Source organism: Sphaerodactylus townsendi, linkage group LG15 (assembly GCF_021028975.2).
Source record: "Sphaerodactylus townsendi isolate TG3544 linkage group LG15, MPM_Stown_v2.3, whole genome shotgun sequence".
Lineage (NCBI taxonomy): Eukaryota > Metazoa > Chordata > Lepidosauria > Squamata > Sphaerodactylidae > Sphaerodactylus > Sphaerodactylus townsendi.
In genome coordinates this window covers 37321423-37340941 of record NC_059439.1, presented here as the reverse complement: position 1 = coordinate 37340941, position 19519 = coordinate 37321423, and the positions used below count along the sequence as shown (strand labels likewise).

Here is a 19519-nt window from a genome sequence, read left to right as displayed (position 1 = left end):
GCACGCAGGCGCAGGCTGCCACGCACGCCGGTGCACCTCCTGCTAGACTGCTTCAAGTTCTGCGCGCTGCTGCTGAGAGGAGGGGTGTAACTAAGGCCAAAATCACGTGGCAAAATCACCAATTAGTCACCCCCTCTCGGCACACACAAATAATTAGTAACCTACTCTCGGGAACCTGTGAGAACCTGCTGGATCCCACCTCTGGTCATATCTGAGAAGAGGCTTTAACTTTTGAAAGCCCATACTTCAGGAAATCTTGCCGGTCTCTAAGGCGCTATTGAACTCGAATCTAGCTGTTAAAACATCAGTAACTGCTGTGGTGCTATAATGTTATAGTATCTCGACAGTTTCTCTGTGCTGAAAGCTAGCAGGCATGAAGAATACATGGGTGCCATTGAGATCAGATTGCACCATAGCTCCTCAGAAACCAAACCAAAACATCCTGAGAGGCAGGATGGTACAGTGGTTAGAGAGTCAATCTAGGATCTGAGAGATCCCGGTTCGATTCCCCACTCTGTCCTGGAAGCTTGCTAGGTGACCTGGGGACAATCACTCACTCTTAGCTTAACCTCCCCCCCACCCCAAGTTGTTGTGAGAATAAAATAGAGCAGCTACTGTGAGTCCCAAGACAACTGAATGTAATAGAATAGAAGAGGGGTGTGGAGCTGCAAGTTTGGGCAAGATAAATAAAACATTTCCTGTTTGACTGCACAGAAAGGAGAAAACATTTTGAAAACATTTCAGACTCAAGAATGGTTATAAAAGAGGATTCATTTAAAGTGTTTTGAGGCTGGAAAGAAAACATTTTCAGAATGAAATTGCGGGGGGGGGGGGGAACTATGCAGAACTACATGGAGGTTTTATTTCCTACCTCAAAACATTTTATTTTGGTCGTGCGCAAAGGGCCAGTTTCAACACGGTTCCAGATTTCTGTCCTGGGGACTCTCCTTCAATCTGGCAGACCCAGACCTCTCTTCCTCCTAATTTTCAGGTGTGGTAAAGAAAAAGCACTCTGCACATGCCCAAGGGCACTGCCACGCACTGGCGTAATGCCCATTGGGCAAGGTGGGCAGCTGCCCAGGGCATCAGCTTGTGGGGGGGGGGGCATCAAAATGCTGGGCTCATTTTTGGGTATTTTAGTGATTTTCCATTTTTGGCCTGTAGGGAGCGCAGTGTTTAGGCTAGCGCAGGGGTAGGGAACCTGCGGCTCTCCAGATGTTCAGGAACTACAATTCCCATCAGCCTCTGTCAGCATGGCCAATTGGCCATGCTGAGCGACAGTAGTTCCTGAACATCAGTATACCCTATTTGCCTTCCCCTAATTCTGGGAGTTTTCAGGGGACTCTCCTGATGATACCACCCAAGTTAGGTGAGGTTTGGTTGAGGGAGTCCAAAGTTATGGACTCCCAAAGGGGTGCCCCATCCCCCATTGTTTCCAATGGGAGCTAATAGAAGATGGGGGCTACAGTTTGAGGTCCATAACTTTGGGCCCTGAACAAAACTGCACCTGAAACTTGGGGGGGGGGGTATCATTGGAAGCCTCCTGATGAGACCCTGAAATATTTGAGACTAATGCCTTCAAATGTCCCCCACAGCCTGCAACCCCCATTGACAGCAATGCAGAAAACTCAATGCAGAACAAAGATTCTTGGGCAAATTTCTAGGATGTTCCTGGGGGTGCATTTTGGATGTATCTGGCACCAAAATTTCAGGGTATCACATGGTTTCAGGGGTCCAAAGTTATGGACCCTCAAAGGGTAGCCCCCATCTCCTATTAGCTCCCATTGGAAACAATGGGGGATGGGGCACCCCCCGAGGGTCCATAACTTTGGGACCCCAACCAAACTGCACACCAAACTTTGGGGTACCATGGGACAGTTTCCAGATGATACCCTGAAATTTCGGTGTTGATACATCAGAAAATGCACCCCCTGCAGGAAAAATCCCAGAAATTTTGCCAGAATCTGTTCTTCATTGAGGATTTTCTGTATTACTAATCCCATGGAGGTTACGAACTGAGAACCGAGAACAGGGACATTTCTGAAGGCACAGTCTCAAAACTTTCAGGGTCTCATCAGGAGACTTCCCTGATTATAACTCCCAGGTTTGGTGCAGTTTGGTTCAGGGAGGCCAAAGTTATGGACCCTCAAAACTGTAGCCCCCATCTCCTATTAGCTCCCATTGGAAACAATGGGGGATGGGGCACCCCCTTTGGGAGTCCATAACTTTGGACTCCCTGGCGTGGAGCGTAGCATAAGGACAGTCTCCTGGTGATATGCTGAAATTGTGGTGCTGATGTGTCTAAAAATGCACCCCCTGCAGGCACCAATGTCCTGGTGCAAAAAAAAATTGGTTGTGGTGGAGTGGCCGCCCATGGGGGGGGGGGGGGCATCCAATTCAGGTTTTGCCCAGGGCTACAGTTTGCCCAGGGCTGCCTCGTTACGCCCCTGCTGCCACGGCCCTCAGATTTCTGGGGCAGGCTCTGAAACGGAGTCTTGGGACCCTTGCAATCGCAGCTGCTGCTAATTAGGCCCTCCCTCACCCCCCCGGCCATCCTTTCGTTCGGGCACTTTCCAGCCCCCTCCCTCGGCACCCTTCCGCCTGCCTCCAGCATCACGTTTTGACCGCTTGCTTCCTGCTGTCCTTAGGCCGAGGAGAAGCAAAAAGCCACCAGCCAAGTTCCTTTGCTCCTCCTTTTGTTTAACAGCCAAGGCATTGTAGCCGCCGTGCAGGTAAGTCTCATTCGGCGAAAGGGCCCCTAAGGTGTGCCTTTTGCCCATCCGCTTTGCTTCTACCTGTCTTTATATATCTATCTATTTTGATTTCAAGCATTGGATGTTCATCCCTGTTCCTTCATTTGACCTCTCTCTCTCTCTCTCTCTCTCTCTCTCTCTCTCTCTCTCTCTCTTTCTCTCTCATTGCTGGGCCTCTGGCAGAGGGTGGAGAACTGGCAATAAGCTTGTTGATTGCATTCGTCTGTTTCCAGGCTGTCGTTGCCTCTGCTTTGGAGGAAATGTTGGCTAGGAGTAGAAACAGGAAGTAGGGAGACAGGCTCGCTCTGGCCTGGGTGATCCCGGGCTAGCCTGACCTGAGTTGTCAGAAGCGGAGCAGGAAGTCCAGGGTTGCCACGCCGAGGCAGGCAGTGGCAAGCCACCTCCGAATGTCTCCTGCCTCGAAAACCCTACAAGGTTGCCATAATTTGGCCGCGATTTGACAGTGTTTTGAACCCCCCAAAGAGACTTGGGATTCTTGTTTATTAGGAGAATCGTAGGGCAGAGGAAGCTGCTGGGCAGAGTCAGGCCTTCGGTCCGCGTCACTCAGCATTGCCTGCTCTGGCTGGAAGCCGCTGTCCAAGGTCTCAGGCTGTCAAAGGCCACTCTCAACACCTTCTCATTGATTCTCTTTAACTGGGGGTGGCACTTTGGATGTCCTTCTGGCCCATCATGTGCTCCTCTACTGTCAGCACAGAATCTCTTCCCTCTGAATATTTATTTATTTCTTTATCTATTTCTTTATTATTTATTACTCATTACTCATTACTTATTATTCATTACTTATTATTTCTTATTAATTATCAATTATCGATGATTGATGATCGATTATCAATAATTAATAATTAATTAGTTAATTAATTATGTAATTAATTACTTAGTTAATTAATTAGTTAATTACTTAATTATCCATCCATCCATCCATCCATCCACCCACCCACCCACCCACCCACCCACTTATTTATTTATTTATTTATTTATTTATTTATTTATTTATTTATTTATTTATTTATTTATTTATTTATTTATTTATTTATTTATTTATACTGCCCTATCCCCGAGGGCCTCCAGGCTGTGTACAACAAAACTAATACAAATCAAGTTCAGGAGCAAACTATACAATTAAAACAACAGCAACCCACAGACGCTCCATTGTTAAAATATACTGGATTTCATTAAAAAACTGCCCTATACTGAAATGCCCTATATTGCCTGCTTCAAAGGTTCTAAACAGGGGGTTTGTGGATGCCGTGGGGCCGGCCAGCAGTTTCTGAAAGCCAGCATGGCGTAGTGGTTAAGAGCAGGTGGATTCTAATCTGGAGAACCGGGTTTGATTCCCTGCTCCTCCGCCTGAGTGGCAGAGGCTTATCTGGTGAATCCACATTCCTTCATTCCGGCTGGGTGACCTTGGGCTAGTCGCAGTTCTCTCAGAACCCTCGCAGCCCCACCGACCTCCCAAGGTGTCTGTTGTGGGGAGAGGAAGGAATTTGTAAGCCACCTTGAGCCTTCTTACAGGAGAGAAAGGTGGGGTATAAATCCAAACCCTCCTTCTTCTTTTCCTGGTGCCCACTGAGTGGGAGGTGAGGCCAAGTAGGGTTAAGTTATGCATGACCTCACTTCCTGACATTTTGTAGGTTGGTTCTACCTCTTGTGGCACTTTCTCATTGGTTCCACCGCTTGTGGCAGCCCACAGCCCTCAGTGCAAGCGATGGTTGTTCTCCGGATCATTTATGCATCCTTTCAACTGGAACTTATACTTGAAAGTGTAGGCTGATTGACCATGCACTGATTTAGTGCTTTTGAACAAACGAAGCAGCCTCCTACAGTGGTGTAGCGGGGGAGAGTCCCGGGCTCCACTTCCTCAGGGGAGCATTGCAGGGCCGTGCCCCCCACCCTCACAACTGTGCCCCGACTCTGAATTACCAAATCGGCCTCTTGAATCCCTCTGGTACTGTTGACTTGAATACATAAGAACATAAGAACATAAGAACAAGCCAGCTGGATCAGACCAGAGTCCATCTAGTGCAGCTCTCTGCTACTCGCAGTGGCCCACCAGGTGCCTTTGGGAGCTCACCTGCAGGAGGTGAAAGCAATGGCCTTCTGCGGCTGTTGCTCCCGAGCACCTGGTCTGCTAAGGCATTTGCAATCTCAGATCAAAGAAGATCAAGATTGGTAGCCATAAATCGACTTCTCCTCCATCAATCTGTCCAAGCCCCTTTTAAAGCTATCCAGGTTAGTGGCCATCACCACCTCCTGTGGCAGCATATTCCAAACACCAATCCCACGATGCGTGAAGAAGTGTTTCCTTTTATCAGTCCTAATTCTTCCCCCCAGCATTTTCAATGGATGCCCCCTGGTTCTAGTATTGTGAGAAAGAGAGAAAAATTTCTCTCTGTCCACATTTTCTACCCCATGCATAATTTTATAGACTTCAATCATGTCCCCCCTCAGACGTCTCCTCTCCAATACCCAAGATGCTCTTTGGTTTCAGGCAGAGAAAGTTCTTTTTCAAGACCTCCTGGGTTATTCTGTGCGCACAGCGCTCACCGCTGAGCCCGGGCTAGGTACTCAGGGAAAGTAGCATTATAGATCCTAATTTCAATTTTTATTTGAATTATCCCAATGATCTATAATATAAATAAAATTGAAAGAGAATACCCAGTGTAACTTTCAGTGCTGAACTATAAGTTCAGTTTGGCCAGGAGCAGGGAGAAATCTGCATTTCATATGAAGCATAATTAAGTTTTCCCAACTTAATCTTAAAATCATATTTTACTTTTTAATAATGAAAAGAAAAAAATATGTTAAGTTACTCTCTGCAGAGAGTAGCTGCCGCCCCTCAGCAGATATCAGAAGAAAGACAAGCGAAAAGCAGGGAAAGGGGAGTGGGTAATTAGAATCGTAGAGTTGGGAGAGACCCCCAAGGGCCATCCAGTCCAACCCCCTGCCATGCAGGAACACACAATCAAAGCACTTCTGATAGATGGCCATCTAACCTCTCTTGAAAAACCTCCAAAGAAGGAGACTCCACCACTCTCCTCTGAGGTGGTGCATTCCACTGTCAAACAGCCCTGACAGTCAGGAAGTTTTTCCTGATGTTTAGGTGGAATCTCTTTTCCTTCACCTTGAACCCATGACTCCTGGTCCTAGTCTCTGGAGCAGCAGGAAACAAGCTTCATCTTATCTCCTGATGCTCCAAGGGGAAAAACCTTCCACACCAAATGCTACAAACCCCCGGAGGAGTCGTTAGTGTGCAAATGGTCCGGGAATTGTTTTGAAAGTGTTTTTAGCTTATGACTTTAGATCTGCTATATTTTTTAAAAAGTGTGCTGACTTAGAGCAGGGTAGAATTAAGGTTTCCATTGGGTTGAAGTGGACTTGCAATTTCTGAGGGAGAACTTTAGGGACCTGGGTCTCTAAGACCCACAATGCAAGGTCACAAGACTCTCTCTGGAGAGAAAGAATTGGCCACGAATCCATTGCTGCAGAGAAACCACAGGAGAAACGACAGCTGGGCCCCATCAAGGGATCTTTGGACTTCCCAGGGAATTTGCTCAGACAGGCAATATTCCAGGACTGGCTGTTGTGGGCACGGAGGCTGTGTGGCTTTTAATGGTCCTAGTGGATTTTTTGCTCCCACCCGTTTAGCCCATGAGAGACTTTTAAAAACAAGATTTTCCACCTCTCCCATCCCCACGATGATAGAACTGCTTTTCGGACGAGCTGTCCAACGCAGTGCAGACATTTCAGTTTTGTTTCCAATTCGCTGATATGCTCGAGATGTCTTTCTAGACTTTTAAAAAAGATTGTGGACGTTTATTTCAAAAGCGGGGAAGTGACACGTAGTACGTTGAAAATAAAATCTACTCTACAGAACAATTGTTCGGCTTATTCCTAAATTATTTCACTTAAAAATATATATGAAGAAATGGAGTGTTGTTGGACCCACCGATGGATTGTCTTGGACAGCAAAATCAGCCCTTGGCTGTTGGTTGCCAACCGACTGGAGAAAAATGCCCTGCCCTTTAAGAAGGGTGTTATTAAGGTCCACACCTTGAAGGATTTGAGCTGCCCATTTTCATGCATTAAACCAAGATTGAAGGGATCGAGACATTTCCCTCCGAGCTTGCTGGCAACCTTAAATAGAACCTGGCTGCAATTTCCTTCATCCCGGCCTGAAATTGGTGGCTCCAGGAAAGCAAAAATACCCAAGCAGAGTCCCTTTGCTCTTGCTGACTTGACAAAACCTCAGGGCAGCCGGCTGTTTGAGGAGCAGTTAAACATATGCCATAGCTGATAAAAATTCTATTTCCCCTTGGCACACTTTCCCTTTACCTCTTCTATCCCTGGGACAGAGAGGGGAAGTGGGGGGTGACCTACATGTCTCGGGCTGTGAGGGACAGCTCTATTCTCATATACCCTAATAAATGTGGAAGACCCTCAGATGTTCCTTGAGGGGAGGCTGAGGCTAAGGGTCCTGGGAAAGAAAAGTTTGGGCTCAGTGATGGGTGCCCCTGAATTCTGTCCCAGTGCAGGGACTTAGTGGGGGTATGTTTTAGCTCTTGAGTTTTCACCCTGCTTGGGAGTGAGGAGAAACGGGCTAGGTTTCATACCTGTAGTTATTAATCCTATTTCCGTGAAAGGACTTTGAATGGACTTCTTCCTCTTCTTTCTTCCTCTTCTTCCTCTTCTTCCTTCTTCTTCCTTCTTCTTCCTTCCTCTTCTTCCTCTTCCTCTTCCTCTTCTTTTTCTTCTTCCTCTTCCTCTTCTTCCTCTTCTTTCTTCCTCCTCCTCCTCCTCTTCTTCTTCTTTCTTCCTCTTCTACTTCCTCTTCTTCTTCTTCTTCTTTCATCTTTCTTCCTCTTCCTCTTCTTCCTCTTTTTCTTCTTCCTCTTCTTCCTCTTCCTCTTCCTCCTCCTCCTCCTCCTCTTCTTCTTCCTCTTCCTCTTCCTCTTCCTCTTCCTCTTCCTCTTCCTCTTCCTCTTCCTCTTCTTCTTCTTCTTCTTCTTCTTCTTCTTCTTCTTCTTCTTCTTCTTCTTCTTCTTCTTCTTCTTCTTCTTCTTCTTCTTCTTCTTCTTCTTAATTCTTCTTTAACACAGATCCAACATGGTCTTCTTCCCCTGTCTGGACAGGACACTTAGGGCTAAGAGCTGAGAGGATTCTGAGGGCCACTCTAATGGGTTTCCTTATATGGCTGATCTGAATCTAGCTCTGTCATGCCACAAATTATACTCTGTCCATGGTACTAAGTCAATAAAACGTGTGGGCGTTAATGCTGTCTGTCCCCTCTCTGCCTCTGATCCAGATCAGATTCAGTCAAGGGACAGGGAGTCCAGCATTGATGGTGTCTATAGCGTGTGGATTTCAGAAAGTCGGCAGGGCTAGCTGGGGCTTTAGCACTGCTGGGCTACTGGCTATCGGCTATGTAGATCTAACAAGTATCCTGCTAAACAGGGGCTTTTCCCTGAAAGGTTGAAGGGTAACTCTGATCTGTCGTCTTGTTCCCTGATATTTGGTGGTTGGCTCTGTCTCCTGCAGTCATCTATTGTTTGATTGTGCCCACTGTCCTTGCATCAAAGAGAGTACCCACAGGCTCAAAAAAAGACTTCCTGATCTGGAAGGCCTCCGGCCCTCCCCCTGTCTCTTTGGAGGAAGGTATGCAAAGGTGTGCACGCACCTGATAGCAGGTACAGGCTGGAAGCCAGGCCTGCTTGGCCAATTTCCTAGGGCTCTTAGGGGAGTGGCGGAGTGCAGTTGGGACCATCCTAGAAAGCTACCGAGGACATCAGTGGGGTTTACAATTACTCTGATTAAAATGAAGAAGCTGAGGGCGTTAAGAGAAAGAGCTGTTCTCCTTGGTTTGTAGGCTGCCCGCTGACTTTCTTCTCGGGGGTCAAGAGCTTCTCGCTTGCTTTACTTTCCCAACATGGACTGATCCCTTCCTGGCTTCTGCAGGGCTGTGCTTTGTCGATTTTCTTTTAAATTCCTTTTTTAAAAACAACTCACCCCTTTTTTTTCTTCCCTGCATTGGTCTTTTTTAGCTAGGGTGGGAGTGGGAGAGAAGGACTTTGGTTCCAGTCCTGATGATAACCCTCCAAATCAGGTTTTTCCCCTTCTAGAGGGTGACTGGGTGTGGGCTAGAAGAAATTCCCGGAGATACAAACACACCCGAAATCAGACCTGCCACCACCAAAACAGTTTTTGCAAGGTAAGCTCCTGCCCTCACTTCCCAGTGTGCCAGTGGACCCTACGCTACTGGGATAATGGGCTGAGCCTTGAGGTGGAGTTTTACACGCAGCCCCTGCTGGGCTCACCTTCTGACAGGGGGGCCTGATCTCCTCCCATCTATCCCCATTTACTTAGCCTTGTGAATTGTAGTGGCTAGGAGTGCACTCTAATCTGGAGGAATCAGGTTTACGATTAAGCTGCTCTGCAACACAGGCTATGGGAGAAAGCTTATCCTAGTGAACCTAGATTAGAGCATGCACTCCAACACACATGCCAGCTGGGTGACCTTGGGGCAAGTCCACAGTTCTTTGGAGCTCTCTCTTTGCTCCAATCCATCTCACTAAGGGTGATTTTGTTGTTGTGGTGGGAAGTGAGAAAGGAGCTTGTAAGCCCCTTTGATTCTCCTTACAGGAGAGAAAGGGAAGATATATAAATCCAAACTACTCCTCCTCCTCCTCCTCCTCTTTCTTCTTCTTCTACTTCTTCTTCTTCTTCTTCTTTTTCTTCTTCTTTTTCTTTTTCTTCTTTCTTCTTCTTCTTTTCTTCTTCTTGTGCTTCTTCTTCTTCTGCTTCTTTCTTCTTCTTCTTCCTTCCTTCTTCTTCTTGCTTCTATTCTTTCTTCTTGTTTCTTGGCCTCCTCCTCATTCATGTCCTCCTCTCCCTCCTCCTCCATCAGCTATTTGCCCTTCTATTGTCTTCCCTTCTTCTTCTTGCTGTTTCTTCTATTTCCTTCTGCTTGTTCTTCTTGCTTCTCTCTTTAACTTCTTCCTTCTTTCTCCTTCTTGTTTCTTCTGCTTCCCTCCTTATACTTTCTTATAGCCTCCTCTTCCCTTTTCCTTCTTCCTTGTTCTTCTTCTGCTTCTGCTGCTGCTTCTGCTTCTGCTTTGCTTCTTCTTCTTCTTGTCTGTAGCTCCAGGATCTACTTTTTTGACACGAAAACGCTCAACCTTTTTTCTTGGGCTTCTCTTTCCAGGGCTGGGATCTTTGCTATAGTCTCTCGAGCACTGTTCTCACTGCTCCAGGAAAGCCCTCGAAGACTTTCATCTTTACTTGAGGACATGAAGTTGGACTGGAATGTTTCCAGAGTCATCTTTGCTAAGCTGGACCTCGTCAAGGTGCTGGCAGGGTTAGAGCAGGGATCCCAGTGGTCGGTTTGGGATCCGGGGGCTGGAATATGTCTAATTGGGATCTAGGGGGATTTGCTGACGTTGTGTTGGGCAGGGTTATCTTTGGTGGGAACATAGAGGAACCCGCCTGTTATGCAGACAAGAGGCTACAAGCAGGAAAGACCACCTGAGAGGCCCACTTTTAGGCTGCAGAGTATTCATCTCCCTACCTTAGTAGTTCCCCAGATCAGCCCTGCCCCACAGCTCAAAGTGGCAGAAGCTGAGGGGAATCAAAACCCTAGTCCCTCAGATTAGGATTTTTTGCACCTGCTCTTAACCACTACATACCTGCCTGCCTCTCTCGAGAAGGGAGCTTGTTACAGAGAAATACTAGGTTTATTCCTATGAATACATCTGGGGGGGTTGGTTTTGAAGTCTTGTCCAAGAGATGTGTGTGACTGTCTGGAAGAAGGGTGGGTGTGATCAACAGGACCGTGCTAGGCTGAACCTTTGGCACTCAGATGTTATGGACTACAATTCCCCAGCTGACCCCTGCCAGCATGTGTCAATTAGCCCATGCTGGCAGGGGCAGATAGGAGTGTAGATCCACAACATCTAGAGTATAAAGGTTCTACCTCCTATCCTCTAGGAGATGCAGGAAGCATTAGAAAGGGAGGTCAGAGGAATCAAATGAGGTGGAGAGCAAGCCTTCACCCCTTCTGTTCCACCTTTAGGGGATGAAATACCTGCACCACAGAGAAGTTGTCCACGGGCGGCTGAAGTCTCGGAACTGCGTGGTGGACGGCCGCTTCGTTCTGAAGGTCACGGACCACGGCTACAACCAGCTGCTCGAGTCACAGAAGATCTCCCGAGAAATACCAAAAGCCAAAGGTTAGTAAAGAAAGTGAGACTAGAGAAGGAGGGCAGGGCTGAGGTAGAATGGGGGGAGGGGGAGGGGGGACCAATGGGGCTCCTGGGCTCAATTGCTAGCCCCAGGAGATACTCCCAAGTTCCACAGCTGCCGCAGAAGAGTCCATAGCAGCTGCCTATGACAGATGATACACAAGTGCAATGGAGTACAAGTACAAAGGAAGTACAACAGAGTGGATTGAAAATGATGAGAAATTTGACTGCCCTTGAATTGGGACAGTATTTATAAGTCATTCAAGCCACCAATTCAGGATTTTCATTACAGTACCATGAACTCTGTATTACAGCAGTCACAAGTGGGTGACATTGGCGCTTAATATGCACATTTATAAGATTATGGACATTGTTGGTTTAACAAATACACATGATTATGGACTTGAGAGAAGGTTGTCTTGTCATCAATTGTGGCATGAATTGGATTGAAAGTGGAGATATATCTGTGTTATGGAGATATAATAGTTTGATAAGTCTAATAGCCAACAATTTGGCATACTTTACAAGAAACTCACAGGTAATAGCCTAGAATTGCTTGAGCCAAGCCATAAATGTGCCACGCATGTTTGTGAATCTTATATTGTTTTGGACATAGCACATTAATTTCTTGGATGGAAGACCACCAAGAAAGTCCAGGGTCATTATGCAGAGGCATGCAATGGCAAACTACCTCTGTTAGTCTCTTGCCTGGAAAACCCTACTGGATTGCCATAAGTCGACTGCAACTTAACAGTACTTTATGCACCCCTCACACATTTTGCGGGGTGCTTAATTCTCCCAGTGTGGGGCTGTGTGGTTTCTGGGCTGTATGGCCGTGTTTTAGCAGCATTCTCTCCTGCATCTATAGCTGGCATCTTCAGGGCCTTCGACAATACATCTCCCAGTGTATTTTTTTCAGGTTTTTGTGCACGAAGTTTACAAGAAAAATCTATTTTATGCCATTGTGGCCCTGAGCTGCAGATTTAGATATCCACAGATTGGGCCCCATGTGAATATTTAGTATGTAAGATGGAAGATACAACAGTGCCTTCCGTTGGCAGAGAAATCTGTCATTGATTAAAGGAGGTCTCATATTCTAGGACAGTGATGGCAAACCTTTTCTAGACCGAGTGCCCAAATTGCAACCCAAAACCCACTTATTTATCGCAAAGTGCCAACATGGCAATTTAACCTGAATACTGAGGTCTTAGTTTAGAAAAAAAACAGTTGGCTCCAAGGCGTGTGTTACTCAGGAGTAAGCTTGGTGGTAGTCGGTGGCTTTGCTTTGAAGCAACTGTGCAACTCTTCCAATGGATGAATCACGATCCTAGGAGGGTTTACTCAGAAGCAAGCCCCATTGCCAGCAATCAAGCTTCCAGATAAAGGATCGCACTTTAGTTCTTCACATGAATATCAGTGGGGTTGAACAGCGCTTAACAGGCCTACCTACACTGCTTCCCCAAAACTTAGGGTCTTAGGGATTTAAATTGCTTTAATAATCGGGAGCCCAGCTGACCCCAGATAGCCAATACTAGATGTGCGTGGGGGGGGGGGGGGGCGGGCACTCTGTGCGTGCCCACAGAGGGTGCTCTGAGTGCCACCCCTCTGGCACCCGTGCCATGGAGTTCACGGCATCACTGTTCCTAGGAAGACACTTTCTCTCTGTGGAATCACTCTCCATCAACAGAAGGGTCCTGGTTGCCTGTGAATGGGACTACGGGAGCTAAAGAAAATGCATATAGGGGATGGACAAGTACAGGAAAAAAAGTTGGATATTTGCTTTCCGTTTTCCCCTCTAGACCGGTTCTGGACGGCCCCGGAGCTGCTGCGGGATTCGTCGTTGGAACGGAAAGGCACGTTTAAGGGAGATGTCTACAGCATCTCGATAATTATGCAAGAAGTCATCTGCCGCTCCTCTCCCTACTGCATGCTGGACATGGCTGCCGAAGGTACGCAGAGGACAGGGATGAGTGGTTGGACCACATTTCGGCTTCAACAGAAAGGCCCGGCTTCCTTTTTCATTCCTTTTGTCCCCTTTCACATCTAATGGACTTGGGGCAAGAAACTGTACATTTCTGCACAAATTCCACTCCAGGGGTCTGCAACCTGCGGCTCTCCAGATGTGCGCAGGCTACTAATTACCCATCAAGCTCTGCCACCACCACTGGCCGATTGGCCCATGGTGGCAGGAAGGCTGATGGGAATCATGAATCCGACGTGTAACCTCTATCTGTGGGTTCTGTAGGGCCAGAACTTGGAAATGGAAGTTTGCAACAACAAATTTTAAAAAACAAAAGATGGTTTCTACTTCTCTTAACATATAACATCAACATTTTTCACATCACCCGTCAGGGGTCCTGTTCAGGTGTTGCATTTCCAAGTCCTTATATTTACAGTCTACTGATTACTGCCAGAGTCCAATTCTTCTTTGCAAAGTGGGTTGGCTCCTGAAGAATCTCCAAGGGCTTGGTGAACAGGAAATTCCACCACCAATGGATGAAGTTGGGTTCCAGGAGAACTCTCACCCATTGCAACATAAAAAAACCCTTAACAAGGTGTTAAGGGCTTATAGAAATCAAGGTCCGAGTCTGGTAGCCTCGTCTCCTCCAAACTACATGAGCTCTGCAGCCTCTTGCTGCTTTGAGTCTCCACCCCTTTCTGGGTCAACCCATTCTGAGCATGGGGGGTACATCTGCACATCTGGAGAGCCGCAGGTTGCAGACCCCTGCCTGAGACGATTTTTTGCTGTTGTAATCTTAACCCAAGATGGTTAAGCATCCTAGCTGGGGGGGGGGGGCAAGGAGGGGGCCCAGCGGCAGCCCAGCCAGGTAAGTGGGGCGCCAGGGGGAGTGTGTGTGTGTGGGGGGTCGCCCAAAGCAGGTTTTGCCCTGGGCACCATTCCCCCTCTACGCCTCTGCTCACCCCTGAACTTCAGGATGGATGAAGACAGGTTAGTGTGACCAAGCAGATCCAAACCATTGTTTCGATCTGGGCAGACATCATCCACAAAGTGGAGAAGCCGCCGCCGCTTTGCCGACCCTCCGTGTCAGTGGACCAGGCCCCGATGGAGTGCATACAGCTGATGGCTGGTGCTGGGCCGGGCAGCCGGGCGGCCGTTTATCGGCCAGATTTTGACCAGGTCGGTGGCCATGGCTGTGGCCTGGGGACTGGGCCTGGGACCGTTCTTCCTTCCTTCCTTCCTTCCTTCCTTCCTTCCTTCCTTCCATTCCATTCCATTCCTTCCTTCCTTCCACTCTTCCTCCACTTCCACTCCCATTCCACTCCTCCACTTCCTTCCATTCCTTCACCTCCACCTCCTCCTCCTCCTCCACTCACTCCTCCCTCCCTCCACTCCCTCCATTCCCTCCACTCCATCCCTCCTCCTCCTCCCTCCCTCCCTTCCCACCCTCCCTCCTTGCTTCCTTCCACCCTCCTCCTTGGCTTCGTGCTAATGGATTGGGAGGGCGCCTTCCTCTGATGCTTCTCTTCTCCTGGTTCAGGTGTCAACCTGGGTCAGGATAAGACAAACATCATCGACTCCATGCTGCGCATGTTGGAGCAGTACTCCAGCAACTTGGAGGATTTGATCCGGGAGAGAACGGAAGAGTTGGAAATTGAGAAGCAGAAAACGGACAAGTTGCTGACGCAAATGCTTCCCCCGTGAGTCTGCTCTGGAGTGTGTGGGGATCCGGAGCTTGTGTCCTGGCATTAGGTTCCCCTTCCTCTTCTGGACTAGAAGAAAAGGGGTCCTGGAGCTAGGTGGGCCAGGAGATCCTGGGTGGCTCCTGCTAAAAGATTGTGTGATTATGGAGGAAGAGACGGTTGTACTGTGGTACCCCCATCCTCCTCCTCCTCCTCCTCCTCGACGTAAAGTATAGCCGTTATTGGAAGTGCATGATGCAGTGAAACTTTTGGTCACCTCCAGTCTTCCAAGTATCTAGGTAGGTCAACTGATATTTCCGCTTGCAATCCCTCCAGGTCAGTGGCGGAGGCCCTGAAGACGGGGGCCCCGGTGGAGCCAGAGTATTTCGAAGAGGTGACCCTCTATTTCAGCGATATCGTGGGCTTCACCACCATCTCGGCCATGAGCGAGCCCATCGAGGTGGTCGACCTTCTCAATGACCTTTACACCCTCTTTGATGCCATCATTGGCTCCCACGATGTCTATAAGGTGCCGTATTCTGTGCTCTTAGCAGTCTTCCTCTTCCTCTTCCTCTTCCTCTTCCTCTTCCTCCTCCTCCTCCTCCTCCTTCTTCTTCCTTATGAGTAAGACTTCAACCTCTTGTCCAGAAGAAGATGGGGAACCTACTGCATCCTCCTCCTCTCCCTCTCCTCCTCCTCCTCCTCTCCTTCTCCTTCTCCTTCTCCTTCTCCTCCTCCTTCTTCTTTATGAGTAAGATTTCAACCTCTTGTTGAGAAGAAGATGGGGAACCTACTGCATCCTCCTCCTCCTCTTCCTCTCCTCCTCTTCCTCCTCTCCTTCTCCTTCTTCTTCTCCTTCTCCTTCTCCTTCTCTCCTTCCTTATGAGTAAGACTTCAACCTCTTGTCCAGAAGAAGATGGGGAACCTACTGCATCCTCCTCCTCCTCCTCTTCCTCTCCTCCTCCTCCTCCTCCTCCTCTTCTTCTTCTTCTCCTCCTCCTCCTCCTCCTCCTCCTCCTCCTCCTCCTCCTCCTCCTCCTCCTCCTCCTCCTCCTCCTCTTCCTCCTTCCTTATGAGTAAGACTTCAACCTCTTGTCCAGAAGAAGATCGGAAACCTACTGCTTCCTCCTCCTCCTCCTCCTCCTCCTCCTCTGGGCACCTGGGCATGCGGGTACGGACAGGTGGCAGGTTGAGAGCCTGTGGCAGTGGGCCTCTCCAGATGTCCTGGGCCCTGGCAGCTGCTTCCTCTCGGGATTTGCTGATGCCAGTCCTGTAGCTGGAGCTTGGTTTGCTTTTGCGTAAGGGGAGAACGGAGCACTCGAGAGCTGCATTTTTACGGATCTTGAGAATCCCCAGCGTGGCTCAGCCTCAGTGTTCCTGGTCCTCCGTGGTGTCTTGACGAGTGGGGTTGTCCCTTTCCTCTCTGCTACCCTCCCACATCCCTCGCAGAGCTGGGCTTTGCCTGTTTCCATCTTTCCTGCCTCCCCCACCCAAAACGGCTGCCATTTTACCAATAGGTGGAGACCATCGGCGATGCCTACATGGTGGCGTCGGGGCTGCCCAAACGCAATGAGAACCGGCACGCGGCTGAGATCTCCAACATGTCGCTGGACATCCTCTGTGCCGTCGGGAGCTTCAGGATGCGGCACATACCAGACCTGCCCGTCCGGATTCGCATCGGCCTCCACTCGGGTAAGTAAGGACGAAGCCTGGCTCCCTGCACGGTGCGGCAGAATGCCTCTTGGAGCGGGGCCCTACCTGTTTGTGCTGATGCTTCTCATGGCCATTTGCCCTTAAGGCATGACTGCCTTGTTTGAGGAGAAGGAGAAGGAGAAGAAGAAGAAGAAGAAGAAGAAGAAGAAGAAGAAGAAGAAGAAGAAGAAGAAGAAGAAGAAGAAGAAGAAGAAGAAGAAGAAGAAGAAGAAGAAGAAGAAGAAGAAGAAGAAGAAGAAGAGGAGGAGGAGGAGGAGGAGGAGGAGGAGGAGGAGGAGGAGGAGGAGGAGGAGTTTGGATTTATACCCTACCTTTCTCTCCTGTAAGGTGGCTTACAAGCTCTTTTCCCTTCCTCTCCCCACAACAAACACCTTGTGAGGCAAGTGGGGCTGAGAGAGTTCTGAGAGAACAGTGACTAGCCCAAGGTCACCCAGCAGGAATGTAGGAGTGTGGAAACACATCTGGTTCTCCAGATGAGCCTCTGCCACTCAGGTGGAGGAGTGGGGGAATCAAACCCGGTTCTCCAGATTAGAAACTTGGACACTCACCACGAAAAAGAACTAGGGTTGCCAATCCTGTTCAGTGAAGTTCCTGGGGGTTTGGGAACAGTGCCCATGTGTGGGACTATTTGAGGAGGGCCTTCACCTAGAACTTGTGGTATTCCACATGGTCTACTCTCTGAAGCTGGCTTTTACTCTAAGGGAACTGATATTTCCAGTCTGAAAACTAGTTCTAGTTCTGGGGGATCTCCAGGCCCAACTTGGAAGTTGGCAACCATAGAAAGAGCTGTTAAATTAGAGGTATGGTCTTCCGAAGTCATGAAAACATGTAGGCAATTTAATACTTATATTAGCAGAGTAACAGAAGAGACAGATTCTCAGTTGCTTTTATATAAAAGGAGTTGCTTTTAAATAAAAGGAGCAGCAGTGGCGTAGGAGGTTAAGAGCTCCTGTATCTAATCTGGAGGAACTGGGTTTGATTCCCCGCTCTGCCGCCTGAGCTGTGGAGGCTTATCTGGGGAATTCAGATTAGCCTGGGCACTCCCAGACATGCCTGCTGGGTGACCTTGGGCTAGTCACAGCTTCTCGGAGCTCTCTCAGCCCCACCCACCTCACAGGGTGTTTGTTGTGAGGGGGGAAGGGCAAGGAGATTGTCAGCCCCTTTGAGTCTCCTGCAGGAGAGAAAGGGGGGGATATAAATCCAAACTCCTCCTCCTCCTCCTCCTCCTCTTCTTCTTCTTCTTCTTCTTCTTCTTCTTCTTCTTCTTCTTCTTCTTCTTCTTCTTCTTCTTCTTCTTCTTCTTCTTCTTCTTCACTAACTATAAGGGAGGGTTACATGGAGACAAAATAAGAAATGATATGTTGGTGTGCTACATTGTGGTGGTGTACATATGGCTTCTATCTACCTCAAGGGGTCTGCATCGTGGTGTCCAAACAAGAGTTAACTTTATAACCTCTGACTTACGTGGCCACTGGCATGTAAGCAAAGTCGGACTGACTGACCAATAGCTAATCAGTAGATCAGGTCATAAAACAGTGACCTCAACAACATGTTAACCCTTTCGTGACTGAGTTGCAGCAGACACTTGCAAATATCCCGACACAACAAGCGGCTGTTCTCCTTGACAGGGCCGTGTGTGGCCGGTGTGGTGGGGCTGACTATGCCACGATATTGTCTGTTTGGGGATACGGTCAACACAGCCTCCCGGATGGAGTCCACAGGCCTGCGTGAGTACCCTCGATTCGAAGCGGGGGAAAGTTTGTGCTCCACAGACAGCCCCCCCCCCCCCCGCCGTCCTGCACCCTGAATGGGCTTCCCATCTGAGCCCAGGGCGTGAACTGGAGATTCACACATTCCAGGAGTTGCAGACCTCTGGCCCCAAGGCTTCTGTGATTGTAGAGGGTAGCAGGTCCTCTCCCAAATGACTTTGGTTCAGGAATCTTGACTTGTTCTTGTGTGCCTGAAACTGCCCCTCTCCCCTATACACATACCTTTTTGTCTTTGCAGCTTATAGAATCCATGTCAACATACGTACAGTACAGATTTTGCAGTCGCTCAAAGAAGGCTACAAACTGGAGCTCCGGGGCAAAACAGAGCTCAAGGTATCTCCCCCTTCCCACCATGTCCCCCCCCCCAGATTTGCAGCTCTCTCTGTCCCCAAGTTGTGTCCACAGACCCAGATCTTGCCCTTGCCCTAACCCTAACCCTAACCCTAGCCCTAGCCCTAACCCTAACCTTAAAGCCCCGCCCTGGCTCGACAGGTCTCCAAAGGAATAGTTCTATCAGCCACCGTAAAAACGTGGCGTCTTTCCGAAGCATAACACATGGTCCTCCTTCGGATAACTTCGGTTCTGGTTTAATGTTTTGATGGCCCACAGGGCAGAAGTTGAATGTTGGTGTAACGATGGTTTATTTTTGCATAATCTTGATATTGTATCATCAGCTATCTTCTTTGTTATTGTTGGATGGAATTTAAAAATAAAAAATATATTTTCCTAACCCTAACCCTAACCCCACCCCCATCCCCAATAATTAACAGCTCTCTTTTCCTTTCAGGGAAAAGGTGTGGAAGACACATATTGGTTGATAGGCCGAGATGGATTTAATAAACCCATACCCACGCCTCCTGATTTGCTGGGATTGTAAGTGAACCGGACCTAGATTGGGCACTTTAGAAAGAGAATGGGGCTGCTGTGGTGGGCACCGCAGCTCGCTTCACGACCTTGCCATTTCCTCTTCCTGTTGCAGGAAAAGTTCCCACGGTATTAACATGGAGGAGATTCCAGAAGACAGGAAGAAGAAGCTGCAGAAAGCGCGACCGGGGCAGACATTCTAGCCCAAGAGGGACTGTATCACGTGAGGCCAGGATGAGGCAGAGGTAAGACCGGGATGGGGGAATGAAAGGTTCCCAGTTTGCTGTCCCTGAAAGAAGCAGCATTAATTGACAGCCCCTGGGTATTTTTTTTTAAAAACCTGATGCACAAGCTAGGTTGTGGCCAGTGTGGTGTAGTGGTTAAGAGCAGGTGCACTCTAATCTGGAGAACCAGGTTTGATTCCCCGCTCTGCCACTTGAGCTGTGGAGGCTTATCTGGTGAACTAGATTAGCTTGTGCACTCCAAGACATGCCAGCGGGGTGACCTTGGGCTAGCCACAGTT

General features: G+C 48.6%; 1 protein-coding gene across 1 annotated transcript in view; it reads left to right on the top strand.

The window, feature by feature from the left end:
* The window catches only part of GUCY2D (guanylate cyclase 2D, retinal), a 54060-nt gene that overhangs the window by 33102 nt on the left and 1439 nt on the right, over window positions 1-19519 (top strand). The window contains 14 exon segments of the mRNA XM_048517135.1: window positions 2649-2732; window positions 8893-8907; window positions 8909-8979; window positions 9910-10114; window positions 10840-10996; window positions 12808-12957; window positions 14005-14166; window positions 14509-14668; window positions 14987-15179; window positions 16168-16342; window positions 17992-18090; window positions 18371-18465; window positions 18920-19005; window positions 19112-19241. Coding sequence (XP_048373092.1) covers window positions 2649-2732; window positions 8893-8907; window positions 8909-8979; window positions 9910-10114; window positions 10840-10996; window positions 12808-12957; window positions 14005-14166; window positions 14509-14668; window positions 14987-15179; window positions 16168-16342; window positions 17992-18090; window positions 18371-18465; window positions 18920-19005; window positions 19112-19199 — 1740 coding nt within the window. The 3' untranslated portion in view covers window positions 19200-19241.